The sequence below is a fragment of the Mustela nivalis genome (genome assembly GCF_964662115.1).
Source record: "Mustela nivalis genome assembly, chromosome: X".
Lineage (NCBI taxonomy): Eukaryota > Metazoa > Chordata > Mammalia > Carnivora > Mustelidae > Mustela > Mustela nivalis.
The window spans coordinates 125,819,498-125,838,817 of NC_139040.1; the positions used below are offsets into that span (position 1 = coordinate 125,819,498).

At 41.8% G+C, this 19,320-nt stretch overlaps 2 protein-coding genes across 8 annotated transcripts in view; one reads left to right on the forward strand and one right to left on the reverse strand.

Annotated features, from left to right (window-relative positions):
* The window catches only part of ARHGAP6 (Rho GTPase activating protein 6), a 475,091-nt gene that overhangs the window by 341,667 nt on the left and 114,104 nt on the right, over nucleotides 1-19,320 (forward strand). The gene's annotated exons all lie outside the window — the stretch shown is intronic.
* AMELX (amelogenin X-linked) lies at nucleotides 8,959-16,304 on the reverse strand. 2 transcript variants are annotated; one of them, XM_082717114.1, is made up of 6 exons: nucleotides 16,251-16,304; nucleotides 14,815-14,880; nucleotides 12,843-12,890; nucleotides 11,415-11,459; nucleotides 10,718-11,143; nucleotides 8,959-9,109 (listed from the first exon to the last, which is right to left on the reverse strand). In XM_082717114.1, exons 2-6 carry the CDS (start codon nucleotides 14,866-14,868, stop codon nucleotides 9,104-9,106), a joined length of 579 nt encoding a protein of 192 aa, XP_082573240.1. In that variant the 5' UTR covers nucleotides 14,869-14,880; nucleotides 16,251-16,304; the 3' UTR covers nucleotides 8,959-9,103. The 2 variants fall into 2 exon arrangements, with proteins under 2 accessions (XP_082573240.1, XP_082573241.1); XM_082717115.1 differs by lacking the exon at nucleotides 12,843-12,890.

Genomic DNA, 19,320 nt, shown 5'->3' on the forward strand with positions numbered 1-19,320 from the left:
CTAATTCAGTAGTTATACCAATGGCTAATAGTCTGGTTATTTTTCTCCTCGTTATCACTGAGGCAACACAACTTTTTTTAAAAGATTTTTTAAATAAATTTTATTTATTTATTTGACAGACAGAGATCTCAAGTTGGGGGAGAGGCAGGCAGAGAGAGAGAGAGGAGGAAGCAGGTCCCCGCTGAGCAGAGAGCCCAATGTGGGGCTCGATCCCAGGACCCTGGGATCAGGACTTGAGCCGAAGGCAGAGGCTTTAACCCACTGAGCCACCCAGGCGCCCCAACTTTTAAGTAACCTCCCAAGAAACAATGAACACATTTTTAAGTAACTTTTATTTTAAATATTTTATTTATTTATTTGACAGAGAGAGAGAGAGAGAGAATGAGGTGGGGAGGGGCAGAGGGAGAAGCAGGCTCCCTGCCGAGCAGGAAGCCTGATACAGGCCTCGATCCCGGGACCCTGAGGTCAGGACCTGAGCCAAAGGCAGCTGCTTAACTGACTGAGTCACCCAGACACCCCTAAGTCACTTCTGAAGAAACGAACAACTATTTTAGTTTCTGCAGAATGGTTTTGCAAATTTTTTTTAAAAGAGTTTATTTATTTATCTGAGAGAGAGAGAGAGCGCACAAGCAGGCAGAGAGGCAGGCAGAGAGAGAGGGAGAAGCAGACTCCCCACTGAGCATGGAGACCAATGCGGGACTCGATTCCAGGACCCTGGAATCATGACCTGAGCCGAAGGTAGCCGCTTCACCGACCAAACCATCCAGGCGTCCCCTCTCTTGCAAATTTTGTTTAACATCCTGGCCACTCCCCAAGCTGTTTGGATTTTGCTGATATAATTGGTGGAGGAAGTGAAAAGCCTACTGTATGAGGACCTACATCAAGTTTACCAACATTAAGATTTGAGCTCCTGGTTTTGCTTTCTCAGTTACATTTAAGAAATGTATACAGACATCTCCATTTGTTCACTGTTACTGTATGTTAAGTTCTGAACACACAGCGTGGTTCAATATTGGCCTCGTTTTCTAGAGCAGTGTTCCCATCTTCAGCGGTGTTGACATTCAAGGCTGGATCATTGGTTGTTGTGGGACCTGTCCTGTGCACTGTTGGAGGATTGGCAGCCTCTCTGGTCTCTGGCCACTCAGCACCAATAGTAGCAGCTCAACCCTCATTCCCACCCCCTCATTGTGCCTCCGGGCGTTGCCAAATGTCCTCTAGGGGGCACAGCTGCCCTGGTTGAGAACCACCGCCCTAGAGAAAGAGTTTGGTAAGAAATCCCTAAAGTGGAGTTAGCTGACCTGTGACCGAAGCCAGAGCAACAAGGGAAGGGTTGGAGTCGGCAGTCACTATACATCGCAGCCGGGCCTTATAAAGAAGGTCAAGAGAAGACAGAGGGAGGAGGCCAAATGCTCTGGCCTCTAATGAGCCCTGTGCAGCCAGCCCATGGGACCCTACTGGTGGCTTTCATCTCATATCGCTCTCAGGGTGACCTTAGGAGTGGCGAAGAACTGCCTCTGGGGGTGTCGGGTACAAGGCGGGAGTCATGTAGGTTAGGGGGGTCATGTAGGGTAGCCATCAGTAAGGAAGGTGGTCAGGGGCTGCACGTCAGAGATGGCACATTGGTAAGCGACATGTGTTTGGAGCCTTCGGCATAGAAAACTTCCATGTTGTGTCCAAATTTTACATCATTTCCGATCCCAGCTGTGTAGTGTTCCCTCTGCGGGGGTGGGGGCAGGCAGAGAGCCTGGAGACTTCCTTTCTGACTAGAAGAACTATGGCCGACACTTGTGGAGCCTGGGGCTCGTTGATGTGAAAGGACGCAGAGAGAGTACATTTTATAGATGAGGAGACTGAGGCACACGGAGACTGAAAAACTGGTCCAGATTTGCACAGGAGATTGGCGGAGGTCGTGCTTGTGAAGCTGGATGGTCTGGTTGTGAAGTCTGCGTAGCGCGCCGGCACGCTGAGCAGCCGTCTTTGCCCTTGTGCGTAAACGTAACTGACCGCAGAGCCCATACGTTCCACAGACTAGAAGCATGGAAAATTTGGGGGAGAGGAAGACAAGATTTGGTGGTTTTGAGGAAGATATTTAACATTGTTTAACACTTTTGATTATTTATAAAAAGAAAGTAAATGCTAGAGCCTGGGCTATTTTTTGTTGACCATAGGGAAATGTTATTTGTAAGGGGGCTTTATTGATCTTCTTGTTTATTTTGTTTTGTTTTTTTGTAGATTATTCAGGTGCAGTTTATCAAGGCAGATGTTTTGGGACCCAAAGGATCATTCCTGTCTTCACTCCTCACCACCACTCCTAGCCCGATCTTATTCCTCAAGTATTATTTATCTTCTAGAAGAGTCAGGTGTTTCAGATGAGGCCAAGATGAATTCTTCCCAGCAGGGAAGTATTTTTGGATAACTAAATGTCAGCCAGTGATCCCTGCTGATAAGGCTCTAGACCAGTGAGGGCAAAAGGAATTATAAGCCAAATCACCAAACAATAAGCAAAAAGATCAGTTAATAAGAATTTCACAACAAACATAGGCTGATGACTATTTTATTAAAGCAATATGGAACACTACTAGAGATCGCTATGTTCTGGAAGTGTGGGAATTGGTTGAAACTATTTTTCTCTTGTGATTCCCATATTAAGCTGTTCACAGTTGGATCTCTTTTGGTTTTTTCCCTAATTAATAGAGTTGTTAGCTCTTTTACATTCTTTTTAAAGTCTTGGTCTTAAACTCAAGCTTGGTATTTTCAGCAGTTGTTTACTACTAAGAGGCAACGTTCAGGTTTATGGGAAAAGTCAATGTTTTCATTTTAGTGGAGTTGAGAGAGGAGGTAGTCAACTTGACATTGCATATAAATAAGATAAGCAACTTGACCTTTCTTTCTTGATAGAATTTTATCTTGGAAGAGGTGTAGTGTGCCATAATGATAATTGATACAATAGCCATATCTAAATGATTAGAATGGAAAGAAGCTTTATGGAACACTACAAGGTTCTCAGATAGTCTGTGTCTCTGCATGTGTCCTTTTACTACAGGTAAACTCAGTGGGCAGTATACACGCACAAACGTGTGTGCGCATGTGTGCGTGTGTGTGTGTGTGTGTGTGTGTGTGTGTGTGTACCCATTTGTCCTATGTCACACTGTTGCTTTGAACCACTAAAGAGAAAAGAATGTAAATATTTGTGATGTTTCCAGGCAGTCAACCACCCTTAGGGATGGACAAAAGTTTGTGTTCTTTTCTTACTTTTATCTTTCCATCAGCTTAAACTTTGGCCTGTTCCCAGGGAAGCCCTAGGTCAAGGGCAGCCCCAGCCTTCGACCTCCAGCGTGGATGTGGCTGGTAGAGGTCTGAAAAATGAATGACTATTCCTTTGGAACCAAAATAGTTTTTCTGATGAGGAGAAAAAATAGTGTAGCTGAACTCCGAATTCATCTGTTTTAAAAGAGAACTGGAGGGAAAACCATTTTGGTGTGTGCGATTTGACCTGCGGCATAGAAGGGCGCTTCTACAGTTCTTCGAAAATTTCCGTACAAGATCAGGACCCCTGGAATGCTTCGGAAATGACTTGTTATGGATAGTTGAGATGTTCAGCTCGAACCAGCAAGTCTGTTTTGTTTCATCTTTTGTTTAAAATCTTTCAATTAACAGGATTTGCTCTTCTACCTCAGGAAATAGTGTATAGAGCAGTACTGTCCAATAAAACTCCTGGCAGTGATGGAAATGTTCTGTGTCCGCGCTGTCCAATATGGTAGCCACTAGTCCCACATGACCTTTTAGCACTTAAAATGTGTCTCGTGTGACTGAGGAAGTGAAGTTCCAATTTTATTTCATTTTAATTCTTTTAAATTCGAATAGCCATGTGGGGATACATACTGAACAGGGAAAGTATAGAGTGTAATTACCAGTTAGTATATACCTCTGATTTCAAGTATTCTATCGTATTATCTCCCTACGTATCTGAATTTTCATTTGGAAAATGCTGCTAACTAGTCACTGTCTCTGTCAAAGTGAAGATGACTTCCAGCTAACCCTTTGAACCCCTGTCTTCAAAGCATACCATCAAGGTATGTGGTTGTATGCTATCAGGGTAGGTGGTTCTGGAAATCCAGGCCAAAACCCAAGTTTGTGAGGTTACATTTTCCTCTGCCCTTTCTAACGCGTGAGCTGGGAGCATTTTCTGATGATTCGGACCTAATGTCATTAAACATAGAAGAGGAAAAAGCACATTGTAGCAAATTGAAGCCCCAAAGTGAAATTAGATAATTGATGAGTTTTAAGGCATTATTTCAATCAGAGGAGAACCCACTTAATGTGAGAAGTCAGTGCAAGCACCCAGCTCTTTAAGAATTTAGGGGTTAGATGTTGTGTTTGACCTCTCACCGGAATTTCAGAATTTTAGCGGGAGCTGCTTTGACAGTCATTTCTCTATTTTATTTTATTCGTGCTGTTTCTAGTTCTTCTTTTTTCATCCTATAATGCTCATCTCTTTTTTGTTGTTTGATCTTGTTGTTCATTTTTGTTCCTGCTAAAGCCAGTAGTTCCTTTCCCTTAGCCCTTTTTCGATCAAAATGTTTCTCTGAAAATCAAGTACGCATGAAGTCATTTTTACTTGAAATTTACCTGCAGGGTACCCACCAAGAACCAAAACTCACATCACAGGGAACTGAAGGAAAGAGCTATGTCTGCACTGAGGTAGAAGAAAGGGAGAACAAACTTTTAAATAAATAATTTAATGATTCTAGTTTACAGAAGCAACTTACATTGATTGTGGGAAAAATTGTGTCTTTGTACAAACAGTTGCATCTCGTTCCGAGTTTTTGCCAATGCACATTCATGTGTAAGTAAGTTAGTTACATGTTAAGGCCACGTGTAGTAGTATGTATGATAGATGGTTTTGGTCTTAAGTTTTAGTTTGTCACGTTTTCTCCACTAATAAATTTTCTTCTAAAGCATACTTTTTTATCACATTACTCCTTCAGCTAGAGGTAAGAAAATTGAAATTTCTCATAGTATAACTAATGTTGTGACCAACACCTCTGCGTGTATCCTTTCGTGTATTTTGATGGCTCTCTTAAGGTAATTCCCGCACACACACCCCCAAAAGGATGCATATTGAAGTCCTCACCAACAGAGAGTGAACAGGGGCAGAGTAGATTTCAGATTTATTAGTGACATGAGAGTGGTTCTGACTGACTTATTTTGCTCCGCATAATACCCTCCAGTTCCATGCATGTCGATGTAAATGGTAAATACTCATCATTTATTAGTGACATGAGAGTGGTTCTTGTGAGAAGGGAGTTTCCTTGAGGTGGTTTCCTCAACTTCATCTGTCTCTTCAGCTGAATTTCAAAGACGTAGTACAGCTTCGTAAATAATCTACTTTTGTTTGTTCCCTGATTTAAGAATTCTTCGGGCGAAAGTTTGGGTTTATTAGTGCACTTATGGCCAGTCCTGCTATCTATGTCAGCCTGTGCTTTGAGGCTCAGTCATTAGAATCTAGTGATTTTCTTCCATATTTTACTCAAGTACAGTGTTGGGCAGCTGGCTCTGCCTGAGTTGTAATGAATTAGAAATGCTCTATTTATTCATTTTACATCAGATACATTCTTCTATGTGGTGACGGCCACATCCATGTCAGAATTCTGCCGGTTGCAGCCACCTGCCACAGTTGGGGAGTCAAAAAATAAAATAGCCTCAAAACCAGGGCGGAACTTCTGAAGTAACAATCCCAAGGCCAATGTACTTAATTTTGTTAGGGAGAATATGTTTACAAATAAGCTACACGTTACAAGATGTAAATATACATTAACAAAAAGAAGTGATAGGCAAGAGCCGAAAGGAACAATTACAGTGAAAAGGCAATTTAGAACAGGCGTTAAGAGCTTCGAGATCTCTGAAATGCCAACACAACACACTTCACTGACAGGTGTTCCTACGCCTCATTCTGGATCATCAGAGAGGTGCTGTGTTGTGGTTAATAGACATTGTTTAATGCAGTAGAATAATGTCCGATGTAGCCTACCATGAAAATGATTCTATTAAAACACATGTTTGGCCATTGAATACACAAGTTTCTGTTTCTCATAAAATTAACTTACGCATTACATCTCATTCTATAGTGAGTACTTTTCAGAGTCCAAGACCTGACTTTTTCCCTGTAGTTCAAAATGTGATTTGAGTGTGTGTGTGTGTGTGTGTATAAGTTGAATCATTATAAAAGGAGAATTATTTTGTCAATGACTTTTCCAAATAGAGAGTCCTCTTATATCAGAAAAATTGAAAGCAACTCCAGTCTCACTCCAGAGTTTCTGGTTTTTTTCCAGTGTCACACATCGTCTCCCAAGGAACATCAGCCCTTATACCCTCCAAATGTTTCTCAGCAGAAATGAATGTCATGACAATATTTTCATCAACTGTGAAAGGCAGTGTGTGGGGAGGCATATGTTTTCTGGAATACACCAGGATATATATCTCTATCTATCCACTGGTTTTTTTTTCCCCCAGGAAATGCATTGACAACATAATTCTTAGTTCTGGCCAAATAAGCTTTAAATTATTGAAAGAGACATGGCATGACACAAATGCCGGGGCTCCTGCTATTGATATCATGACCCACAATTGAAAAGTACTGTCATGGAAATAGAGTGTTTTATCCATCTAGGAATAGATGGTTCCAGGGTAGGTTAATTCAGGGACGCAATGATGCCACCAAAGACTTAGGTCCTTCCTGGTCATAATATGGTAGACATAGCTCCAGGCATCATATCCTCAAACAGTAGACCCAAAGACAGAATAGCACTCTTTCCTAGCATGAGTGTGTGTGTGTGTGTGTGTGTGTGTGTACTTTTCCTTTTTCTTAAAAATTCAATTAGCCAGCATATAGTACATCATTAGTTTCAGATGTAGAGTTCAATAATTCATCAGTTGCATATCACAACACCCAGTGCTCATCACATCACGTGCCCTTCTTAATGCCCATCCCCCAATTATCCCATCCCCCCACCTGCGTCCCCTCAGTTGTTTCCTGTAGTTAAGAGTCTCTCATAGTCTGTCTCCCTCTCTGATGACTTCCCATTCAGTTTCCCCTCCCTTCCCCTGTGATCCTCTGCATTGTTTCTTATATTCCAGGTACAGGTGAAACCATATGATAATTGTCTTTGTCTGATTGACTTATTTTGCTCAGCATAATACCCTCTAGTTCCATACATGTCGATGTAAATGGTAAATATTCATCCTTTCTGGTGGCTGAGTAATATTCCTCTGTTTTAATGTACCACATCTTCTTTATCCATTCATCTATTGATGGACATAAGGGCTCTTTCCATAGTTCGTCTATTGTGGCCATTGCTGCTATAAACATTGGGGTGCATATGGCCCTCCTTCTTTTCACTACATCTGTATCTTTGGAGTAAATACCCAGTGCAATTGCCGAGTTTTAGAGTAGCTCTATTTTTAACTTCTTGAGGAACCTCCATACTGTTTTCCAGATGTGTGTGTATTTTTTAATTGGAAAGTAATCTTGCCCCCCAGAAACTCCTCCTCTCCTAGGAAATATTCCTTGTGGCCTCCTCATTCATCGTTCAGGTTCCACCTCAACCCGTCCCTCAACCAGTCACTAGCAAAGGAAGTAGATTCCATATGTGGTATGGATATGGTGTGTTATGGTAATTGATGCCATAATTGGCATGGAGAAGTGAACATTCATTCCCTGGGACAGGGGAGGGGCTCATCTGTCCTGGGTTTGCGGAAGGCCAGATGCTGGGAGCAATTCCAGCTCTGCCAACACAGAACGAGTGGTGAGGAAAGCTATCGTGCAGCTAGCTAAGGAAGTCTGCCGTATTTGCCAGGGCATCTTGACCATACTCCTGTCCTAGTGTTAATGGTGCTAGGCCTTCTCTTGTCAGTATTTCTTAGCTCGTTTCATCCCTTTGGTAGGTTCTAGATTTCTTAAGGATGGGAACTTACTGCTTTCACCAGGGCATGGAATAGTGCCTTACCCTAAGGGGTGATAAATAAATATTTTCTAAATTGATCAGGATTGGTTCGTGCGAGTTGATTAAAAGATTTCTTACATTTTTATGGGATCCTAGTTCTTTTAAATCAAGTTATTTGTTTAACTATCAAGACCCTCCCTGTAAAGTTATGTTTATTCATGCCAGAAAATGATTAAGGAGCCTTGATCATAAAGGTACTGTGGGTGCTGTGTAATGTAAACCCTAAAAGGACTGTTTACAATTCTGTGTGGGCGTAGGAGGAAAAAAGTATTCGAATATAAATACGAGTGGGAAAGAAAAGTTGTGTTGAGTCCATTTTATGCATCTGTTAACATTTGGAAGACTATACAGTACAGTTTATCATCTTAAAAATTATTAAGTGAAAGAAATGACTTGTGTACAAAACCACTGTGAGTCTCTGTTTGAAGCTCCATTTAATAAAAGTTTTCTTAGGAAAACTGATTACCCCAATCATTTAAAATTCAACACATTGTTATACATATCACATAATTTCAGTTAAAAATCCTTTTCAGTAGAATGAGATCAAAAGATTGGATTTTGGTTACTAATGTGGTGCAAGGTATAAAGCCTGTGTTCCAAGTCTTAACTTGTTTTGTAATATAAACATTTCCCAAGGGCTTATTTTTTTCAATTTAAAGAACTCTTCGTATAAACGTCCCTTCATTTGATTTAGGTTCAGTAACTATACATGTTCATAATTTTTCACTTCATCTATTATGATAACTACTGCATAAACTTCTGGGGTTTTTTTTTTTTTTCATGTTTTGAGATGCTATCCGTTTTCTCTGCAAGGAAAAATAGCCCTCACTTGCCTGCAAAATGGTCAGTTGTGCAGGTGTGTGAGCAGTTCCTACCTTATCCGAGAAAGGCCATTTATAATACCTTCTCTGAAGTGACATGAAATTGTAAGCTTCAAACAACACAAAGACGTGAGTGATTATTAAACCATTTTATTGTTTGCTAACGGTACTGATTTTTAGTTACAGAATTTACTAAGTGAAGTGATGGCGGGCAAAACGCGTCGTGCTCTTGTGTCATTCTGAAAGCGCCTGAAGTGTTTCTTCTCATTTCCTGATGTCTTAATCCTTAAAATAATAACAAAAGGAAGAATTAAAATAATTTGCAGATATTCCTAGTGAGTATCATTTACAATCACACCTATGGCTTCCGTTTTGCCATAATGATGTACAGCCGTTTAAGTCGAACTCTGTAATTTTCCAAACTTCTTTGTTATCTCATTGTTATTGGAGAGGAGGTATCCAGAGTGAACGTTCCTGCCTTCAGGACACTTCCAACTCTTCCGTAATAATAAAGTACTAATAGCTGCCCTTTCCCTGAGGACTTCCTGCGTGCCAGGCTCTGAGCTCGTCACTTGATTTTTATTTTCCGTAAAACAACTCTAAGAAGCTACTAGTATTGGTACTCTGATTTTACATAAGAGTTTTTTGGCTTTTTTTTTTTTTTTAAGAGTTCAAACTATCTGCCCAAAGTCACCTTTCCAGAAATAGCTCTGGCAGGATGTGAGCACATTATAAAGTTCATGGCCTTAATCATTAATGAAGCAATGAATAAATGCACTTTCTATGTAGAGGGAACAGTACCTTAGACTAGAAGAATCGATGAGAGGCACCAAATTCTTTGGGATATGATTTCCAAAATTCTGCCCCATATTCTCCACAGATATGCTCATAATTATGAAGCCATAAATGGCAGGCACTGTAATTTTTTGTTGGGAAACTATGGTATTTGTACTTGGACAGAGGCTGGAAGTTATCGGAGGTAGTCACTTTTTCTTCTTTTACAAAAGGGAAAACACCCATAAATTTGAAGTAACGTGGACAGTATCATTTTCTCTTCGGAGGCAAAGCCCAGACTGGAACCTGGGTATCCTCTAGCTCCCCATCCAGGCCATTTCCATCTCCGCCCTCACTGCTTCTCAGTAGAAAAGTCCTCAATACTGTTTGTAACTTGGAATTACATAGGCAGTAGAATTACATAATCTCATATACACAGAATATGGATTTGTGGATATGAATATGAGTCATTTATTTTATTGGCTTCTTCCCACTCATTTGGAAGAACTTTCTGTAATGCAGTTAATTTTGTGCTTGTGGAAACTTCTTCCTGAGAGTTTAATCTATAGAACCCAGTACTGAGAATGAATCTAATAAACCGTCTAGCTTCCTCCGAGTTAGATTAAAATCCTCTCTAGACTGGTAATCTTCCTTTAAAGAGATTAAAGAGGTCTTCAAGGAGATTTCCCACCTACCTTTTGTAGCCTGTTCAAATATTTACATCCCCCTCCACTTTCAAAAATTACTTTTTTTTTTTTAATCTTCAGTGCAATTCTAGCCTATTCTTCCTAGTCAAACCCTTGAACTATAAGGAGACCTGATATTCCTTTACACTGCTCTCCTTAAAATTAATGGGTTTCAGTAACACATATTCTGGGAGAAATTCAAAATAATCGTAGGATTTAAACCCACCATAAAAACTATGGTCATAATTCCTAAGCTTCACTGATAAACTTATTTATAATATGAAGTTACAACACATGCTTGGACTCATAGAGTCACTAACCTGTCTAGCTCCTGAAACTCTAGACCCTGGATTGTTTGAGAACTTAGAACTCGGGGGGTCAGTTTTGCTTTACCATTTTCCCAGGCACCACAGTGGCTTCAAGCGCTACTCACCACTTCCTCCCGCTTGGTCTTGTCAGTTGCTGGCCAGGCTTCCAGAGGCAGGTCAGGAAGCATGGGGGGCAGGGGCTGTATGGGGAACATCGGAGGCAGAGGTGGCTGTGGCGGCAGGGGCTGGATGGGGTGCACGGGTGGCTGGGGCTGGATGGGCTGGTGAGCCTGTGGCTGGACGGGCTGGGGCTGGAAGGGCTGCTGGGCTGGCAGAGGGAGGTTTGGCTGGTGGTGTTGGGTTGGAGTCATGGAGTGTTGGCCAGGAACTGGCATCATTGGTTGCTGGGGGACCACGGGCTGCTGAGCTGGCATCATGGGGATGTGGTGATGAGGCTGTAGGGCGTGGTTCGGGGGATTCTGCTGGGACAGCACGGGAATGATTTGGTGGTGCAGCCATCCACCCATGGGTTCGTAACCATAGGAAGGGTACTGGTGAGAAACAAAGAGTCAGGTTTACCATTGGCTCCATTGACTTCCAGCCGGAGAAATAGTCATGTTTTCTTTGTCATTATTACTATGAGTATTTATTCATTTTTTTTTTCATGTGCAAGAATTTCTGACTGTGTACACAGATATGACCTTTTACAGGCTAGATTTTCCGTTAGTGTCTGTGTGTGGCATAGATATGTTATTTCATTTAAAGGGGAATTGAAACGCATGCTTATATTTTAAGGGAACAAAGAAAAAAAAATCTACATACCGGATGCCTTATCATGTTCTGGTACCACTTCAGGGGGGTAAGCACCTTAAGAAAAAGAGACATTAGAATACATTTGCTTTAATTTCGTTGCATGAAATGCAGACTCACTGTTGCAGTCCTGTCAATACTGATAGCCTGAAAGCAGGAGTTCTACAGAACAAGAATAAAGTTAACATTTCTCAGGAGCTTCCTAAGTGCTGGGCGCTACATTACCTCCATCACACACATGTTTCATGGGTTCTCACATACCCTGAGGCAAGTATCCTCACCCTCACTATTACAGACGAGGTCATGGGGAGTTCAAGAGGTTCATGGGCTTGATCAAGGTCACAAAAGTAGTAATTCTGGTCAACTCCACAGCACCTGCTCTTGTTTGCAAGAGCAAAACAAAACAAAACAAATAAATGTGCCATAACATTAGTCATATCCTTTTTTGATTTGCTGTCACAATGAAAAAATAAAGAAGCCAGAAAATCTGTCCCTCAACCTAGAAACTCGGGTTTTCTGGTCAAATATGTCAACCTTTTAAGGTTTCACAGGAAATCTTGCCTCTAAGTGTTACTCACAATTTCCTCAGCTTGTATGAGTAAACAGATTCACAGAATGTCATCTGAACCTTGCAAAGAAGTAAGAGTTTAGTCCTCCCTAAATGGTATATACTTGGTTAACCTCAGTTCTGGGGATTTCGTGGTGTAGTAATACAGTGTTTGATATGAATACAACAATTACTAACCTTGCTCAAATTGTACTTGACAAAGCACCTGTTATATTGCTTAACTATTTTGCTCCTCAAGCCATATTTTGAAGTGTGGGTATTATAATTATTTCCCTTCTCCAGATGAGGAAACCAAAGTTTTAGAGAGAGAAAACTATTTGCCTATGGTCGTGTGATTTGTATGGGGTTGGGAAGAGCCTCAAACCTGATTTCCAGAAATCTCTTGCTTTCCATTGCTCTGCAGAATGTCTCACAGACCCCTTGGTCACTGATCACTGATCTTTCAGTAAAGACGACAAAGGCAACACGTAGAGCGTGAACATCTTAGAATCAAGAGTTTCTAGTTGGGAAGGATCTTAAATAGCGTCTTACCTGACCCCCCACCTTCCCCAGGCTGAAATAGAACAGAGCTGTTCAGCCAGAGTTCACTTTCTGCACTACCATGCAGCCCCACCCTGAGTGGGAGCTCACGATGAATAACTTTATAGCCATGTAAGGAGGAGAAACTGAGTCAGAGAGGCCAAGTAGGAGTGTGCTGGGGCAGTACAGGCTTGAGGCAACCTATCAGGGCTTAAACCAGGAAGCTGGTAATGGGAACTAAAAAAAGCAGGACTGAGAAACATCTTGAATAAAGAATCAACACACTATTCTTTACAGAGCCCGGGACTTTGTTAACTCAAACAATGGTCAAAATTAGTAAAGAGAAAAATTACCTCATAGCTGAAGTTGATATAACCAGGGTGCCCAGGATGAGGTGGTAGCTTTTATAGAAGGGAAAGGAGGAGAAGAAGAAAGAGGGAGAGGGAGAGAAGAGGGAGGGGGAGGGGGGGGAGAGAGAGGAAGAGATTAAGTCAATATGCAATTGTTCACATTAAGAGAGACTGAAGCTACTTTAAAAAAATCTATATGGTGCTGAATATATTTAAGGTCTACTTTTCGTTTGAGCATGTATGCTGTGTAGGACAGGAGTCCTCTTATTTTAAAGTGGTCCAGAGGAACTAAATGACTTTCCCAAGACCTAGAAGCAAAAACCAGCACACGTTTATCCTCCAATGATCTTCAAGACACCCCCTTCCCCCATCCGTGGGGTCAACTAACCCTGCTCTCTCCCGTCTGCCATTTTATGTCTTCCTGCGGCTCGCTCCATGTTGGAAAGAGAGATGGGTTTCTCTTACACAGTTAGGAGATACCAACAGGAAGAGAACTAGCTCACAAACCTTCCCTTATAGATCAGGAGGTGGGTAAGTGCTTCAGTATGGAAGACAGTCCTCACAACGGACAAGCAAAGCACATGCACAACAACAGAAGCGACAACTACCTGTGAATTCTTGATGTGTGTGTGTGGGGATGGGTGTGGTCAGGTGGAAACTGTTACGAGTCCCATGGAAAGTGGAAGAGTTGATTTATGAAATTTACTCTGATTCTTTTTATGATTCTGTCAAAGTTTTTATGGCAGAAAAAAAAAATTTAAGTTAAAAAAAAAAAAAACAGCCTGAATCATTATCTACACAAGGACTGTCTGTGCCATCAAAAGGGAGGCCACATGGCGGATGCCCGCATTGTGCAATGCTGGTTGGCCCTGGACGGGGGGTAGGAAGAGGAGCAGGGACCTTGCGGAGCCTCTCCTCAGACATTGAGCTGATTAAGGCTCTGTGATTTTTAAATGCTCGCATTTTATAAGAGGGTTTGTTTGCTCTCATCTGAATGTGAATTCTTCTAGTCAGATAACTGCCTTTCCTGTACCTTCTTGATAGAAGCCCTTAGGGAGTAGGGTTATTCAATTGAGGAGTGGAAAAAGGGCTCAATTTGTAATGCAGAGGCCCCTCAGGGGCCTAGAAATTGCCCCAATGCAGGATTGCAGGAAGGCAGAGCACAGAATCTTGGTCTTGTGGGCAAGAGAGGAAGAGAGGAGGCAGATACACAGGTTTGCTGGCTTCTGGTTGTATCAACTGCTCTCTGTGCCACCGAAAGGCAGCTGGGTCCTGCTTTGCCTGCGTGGGATCTGAGCTCTCTAACCTTATGAATCTGTGTCTAAAGAGAATGGGTCAGACTTCCTGGTCCTTGGTACATTCGAATGGAGAAACTATCCGCACAAATTGGGCACAGTTAGCATTCTGGACGACTGCACGGAAGCCCCCATGTGCCGAGCAGGTGTGCGCAAGGGGACGAGGCCTCTGACAACGAGGAGATGGTTCAAGAAGGAAATTCCTGACATAGAAACCTTACCCTCTGAAGGATAACAAGACAGTAGGGTTCGGAGGGCAGGAAGAGAGCGGGACATTCGTGAGAAACTGGGCTTTAAAGAGAACTGGCTTTTCTGTAGTATTTGCCTAAGGCTGATTGAGCACTTTCTCTGGAGGCCTTTCGAGGGCCCCTTCCAAAAGTTTCCTCCATCTAGAGATGGGCAATGATATTTAAAAGCGACTTGTTTGCATAGACTCTCCTGAGATGCTTGTTAAAATGCAGAGTCCTGGGCACTGCCCCGAATCAGAGAGAGGCTTGGGTGGAGGCCTCTGAGAGGACCTTTTCTAACAAACTCCTCCAAGTGTTTCTTAAACGCAGAGACATTTGAGGACATCTGATCTCGTACTGTCTTAAACCCGCAAGTTGGCCAACTGTGGGGCAGATTTTTATTTCCAAGCTTGTGAAATTGGATATTGACATCTGCAGGGGTGTTTTACTCACAGGCATAGCAAAGGCTGCTCCCAAGAGGCAGGCAAACAAAATCCAGGTCCCCATGTCTTGATGGCCCTGAAATAGAAGTTGACACTTTTCAAAAAATGTTTTTGCAAATATGGACATAATTAATGCTCCCTAAAACCCACATAGCCCATATTAGTCCATTGCCAGTAAAAAAGGATCGGGGCACATTTTGTGAGGTGACTTCATTCACATGTGATTCCTAGTGCGGAGCTCATTCCATTGCTTTTGGAATCCCGATAGTGGTGAGGATGCTTCTCATTTCATCAGAGAGCAGAACAAACTGTAGCCATGTGAAGCCATCAGTACGTGATCTGCTGTGCTATTTTCCTACACGTCTGCAGCCTGGGGAGTCCTAGAAACTAGCTGTAGCTTATAATTAATGAGCCCAAGAACAGAGTGAGCTCTAAAAGCTGCGCAGATCTTCAGGTTGGCTATTTGATACTTCTAGAACCAGGAAGGCACAAAAATGGGGGTGTTATTGGTTTTGTTTTGTTTTGTACAGTCCACCTGACCATGGCTACTGTTAAAAACAAAGACTAATCATCTGAGAAGAGGCATTAAAATAATCTTCCAACATAGAGTAAGGAAGGAGTCAAGTGGAGTTCCAGGTGTTTCGACGGCGAGGACTCCCAGCAGGACCTGCAGGAGACACCTGTAGAGCTCTAGATACGGAGCAACAGGTGTGGTCGAATGGAAGGGAGAGGGCAGTGCCAAGACTTTGTGGTGATCCCATGAATTGTGAATGACAGCTCCTTGAAACTTGCCATATTTAGTCAATGACATCTTCCTTTTTGTTTGGCCCGGCACTGTAGTTATACACTTTATGACCCTTGGGACACGAAGCAAAACAGGCCATCCTAAAATATGCACATTGCTCTGTGGTAGGAATTGTTGACTATGAAAGCTGTCAGAAGTATCTTAAATTTTGCAGAGAAAGTGAGTAGCTTGTGTAATAATGTTGGCCATAAAAAGCACACTGATGTTTTCTACCTCCCAAATGTGTTTAAGTTTGAATTAATGAGAAAACACCACATTTCGTTGATGGTTCTATTTGATGTAATTAAACAAAATGGATTTTAAAGTAGTAGATGACAGCCCGTGAAAAAGATCATTTTTATCTTAACTGATAAGTAATTAAAATAAATATTTTGCTGTGAGATTTGGCCCTGAAAAGTGCTTTGGGATGCTGGAAGTAAAATTTTAAAAAGTAATACAGAGAAACATTTTGCTGCATTAGAAGGTAAAATAATTCATCTAAGTAATCAGTCTAATTGAATTATGGTCCAACTGAAGAAGTAACCAAATATGACAGCATGAAGTATTAGAAATGCAGAATACATTTGCATCTTTTATACATGAAATGCAGAAAAAGAAGTAAGCACAATAGAAAGAGTACCAAAGGAATAAAATCCACATACCTTTGAATATGCGTATTCAGAGGAAGTTTCTGTCTGAAACTCAGGGATGCTTGATCCTGTAGCTTCCTTCCAACTAAGAGCTCAATTTATATCATTCACAGCATCTAGGGCAGCCAATCAGATTTCCGAAGGAAAATGTGTTGAGTCTAACTAAAAACCCCTGTATCATGAAGTTTTACAAACTATGATCAAACAGAAGGCTGCATGTTGTCATTAGTGCAGATACAGTCTTTCATTATGGGCAATAATAGGTTTAACAGGCAAAAAAATTTCATCAGACTGTTTTTAAGTCCACTTTTAAGTCAGCAAATAAGTTGGCTGCACATGCTGATACATTCAAAGTTACTTTTAAGAAGTAGCTGTGTCGTGTCTGGTCCCCGGCTCCAGCAAACACAACATTGTTCTTTACCCAAAGAAGCTAGATTGTTGAATTTCTGTAGTGTAATCCACATGTCCCCTACGGTTCCCCAGCTCTTTCAGATCAGGAGACGTTGATTCAAACTCCCATTCTGGTAAACCCCCAGGGTTCTCCCCCTCTGAGGGGTTCTAAGTTCGAGATCGCCACCTCTGTTTTCTACTTTCATTGGAAGTATCTTCTCTGTTCCCTGTGGCCATTCCTTTAACAGCAATCCAGCGTCCCCTGAAAGAGGGGACAAAGGCCCTTTCTCCGTGGCCCCATCCTACCACGCATCTGCCACGCAAGCAACCATGAACCCAAGACGATCACAGTAGCAAAACTTGGGCTGAAGGTCTCAGGACAAGGCAGGAAAGGGTGTCCCACATCCCACAGAACAGCTCGGCCTCGCTCTCTATGATGGTCCTCCTTTGCCCACATCCTTGTGGTCCAATCCCTCTTTCTCTTATGAACAAATCCAAATTCCTCTCTTTCTTTCTCAGAGTCTCTGAATTTCCCTGGTAGGCCCCTTGTCCCCATGTTCTCAGCAGCCTCTCCTTTGCCTAAATGACAGCAACCAAAGCTCTTCCCTCACTGAGAGGACCTCTGATCTAGCTACTCAATCCATATGTCTTTTACTCTCCTACCTTAGTAAAGCATATGGATTCTTTTTCCTGTTGTTCTAGCATCTCATCAGTTAAAAAGCAAATCTGTAACTTTTGATGAGAGGCGGCTGCTGAGCTGTCTATGAATATTAGTTCAGTAAAGGGAATACTGAATTTATATATACTCAGACACTAGTGGTGGTATAGCCAGATCTCTTTTACTACTTAAGTAATATTTTTTTTAATTTTAAAGATTTTATTTACTTATTTGAGAGAAAGAGAGCAAAAGTGGGGAGCAGCGGGTAGAGGGAGAGGAAGAGTCAGGCTCCCCGCTGAGCAGGGAGCCCAATGCGGGACTCGATGCCCAGACTCCAGGATGGTGACCTGAGCTGAAGGCAGATGCTTAACCAACTGAGCTGCCCAGGTGCCCCAGCTTAAGTAGTATTTTTAGAGTTTATACAGGTACATATATTTTTATATACACGTTCGCATTGGCTGAATTAAATTCAAGGAGAAAATACCTGTGAAAGGCAATGTAGTACTATTAAGAACTAGAGCTTAGACTTATGTGGTTCCGGACCCCAGCTTCACCACACTCGGCATGCAGTAAGGGTATAAAAAAGGCTAATAAATAAGATCGCAAGTTGATCTTTGTGGATGAATTAGTAGGGAACAAATAACCATGGTGAAGAAAGGTGGATCTCTCAAGCAGAGAGCGAGAGACAGATCGCAGAGAGGAAAGTGGAAGATGATGACAGACAAAAGGTGTGAGTAAAAGTGAAGGTGGACTATAGTTCTAAAAGCCAGCTGTGTCCAGAGTTTGCATTTATTCCTGAGTATGTTAGTGGTGAGTTGTATATCAGAGGCAGGAAGGATTCCTTTCCTTTGAAGGAAATTATGAAATGGATTTTAAGAGAATTGGCATCAGCTTACTTAGAGGAGGAGGAGGTGGGGGTGTGATGCAAAGTGGCACGGGAAAGGAGAAGGGAGAGGAACAGCGATGTAGATCACATCATATTCTTTTTCAATCGTTTTTTCTGTTTTATTTAATTACATATATTGGTGTCTGAAAAGATCCAGGACATATGTTTCTTGCAAACTCATGGTTCATCTCTACTAACAAAGTCACTGGTGAGCTATTAGTGGTCTTGTGTGTTACAGAACTTACCTCATTACTTTGTGTCCCACTTCAAGAATGAGAGACTCAAGTATTTGTCCACAAGAATCAACAGAAAGATCCCGCATTGCGGCATGAATTCTCCGGCCCACTGGCTAGTGAGTTATTGCCATTCCACCGTGCACAGTTGTTCAGGCTTTGAAGGCAAATACAATAGTAACGATGTGGTTCTTTCTGTTTATTTCTCCCACTGTGTGTTCTGAGTCGTGGGGTATTAAAATATGGATCTCTCTGCTGAAATGTCTTCCGCTAATTTAGGTCCCACATATGCAGTTTGAAAGTTAATGTTTGGGCGGGGAAACAAAATTTCAATTGAAAATCTTTTGCTGTAGGCAATTATTTCATTTATGAATACATTGAGTTTATAAAAGAAAACAGAATTTACTGGATCGGCCGCTTATTTTGTCCTGTAGAGGCTGTAACATTTCCAAAGTATTGTTCTTGTTTTTCTTACTCTTTGATGTCAGATACTGTCTTTCTCTTTTTAAAAAGAATTGCTATTTAAAAAAAAATGGATCATAAGTGTAAAATATTTTTCTCTCTGGCATTATCCTGGAACAACTGCAACAAGATGACCCGAGAAGGTATCTTCGTTCACTTAGGCTTTCGTTCCATATACGGATGCTGAATACCGTAGAACCGGAGACCATTCGTATTACTGTAGCAGACAAATACATCCTGAATTGATTATCATCTCTAGAAGCTTTTCTCCAAAACGATGAATGAATAAACACCCTTATGGATTACAGGTTCCCATTCTTGCTTAGTGGGAAGAAAGAGCGTCTAAGAAAGGGTTATTTAAAAAAAAAAGGGGGGGGGCACCTGGGTGGCTCAGTGGGCTAAAGCCTCTGCATTCAGCTCAGGTCATGATCCTAGAGTCCTGGAATCGAGCCC

Coding starts and splice junctions, on each gene's coding strand:
- AMELX (XM_082717114.1), bottom strand. CDS start 14,868: ATGGGGACCTGGATTTTGTTTGCCTGCCTCTTGGGAGCAGCCTTTGCT. Junction 11,460..12,842: donor ATATCAACTTCAGCTATGAG/GTAATTTTTCTC, acceptor CTTTTTCTTAAG/GTGCTTACCCCCCTGAAGTG. Junction 11,144..11,414: donor AGAACATGATAAGGCATCCG/GTATGTAGATTT, acceptor GTTTCTCACCAG/TACCCTTCCTATGGTTACGA.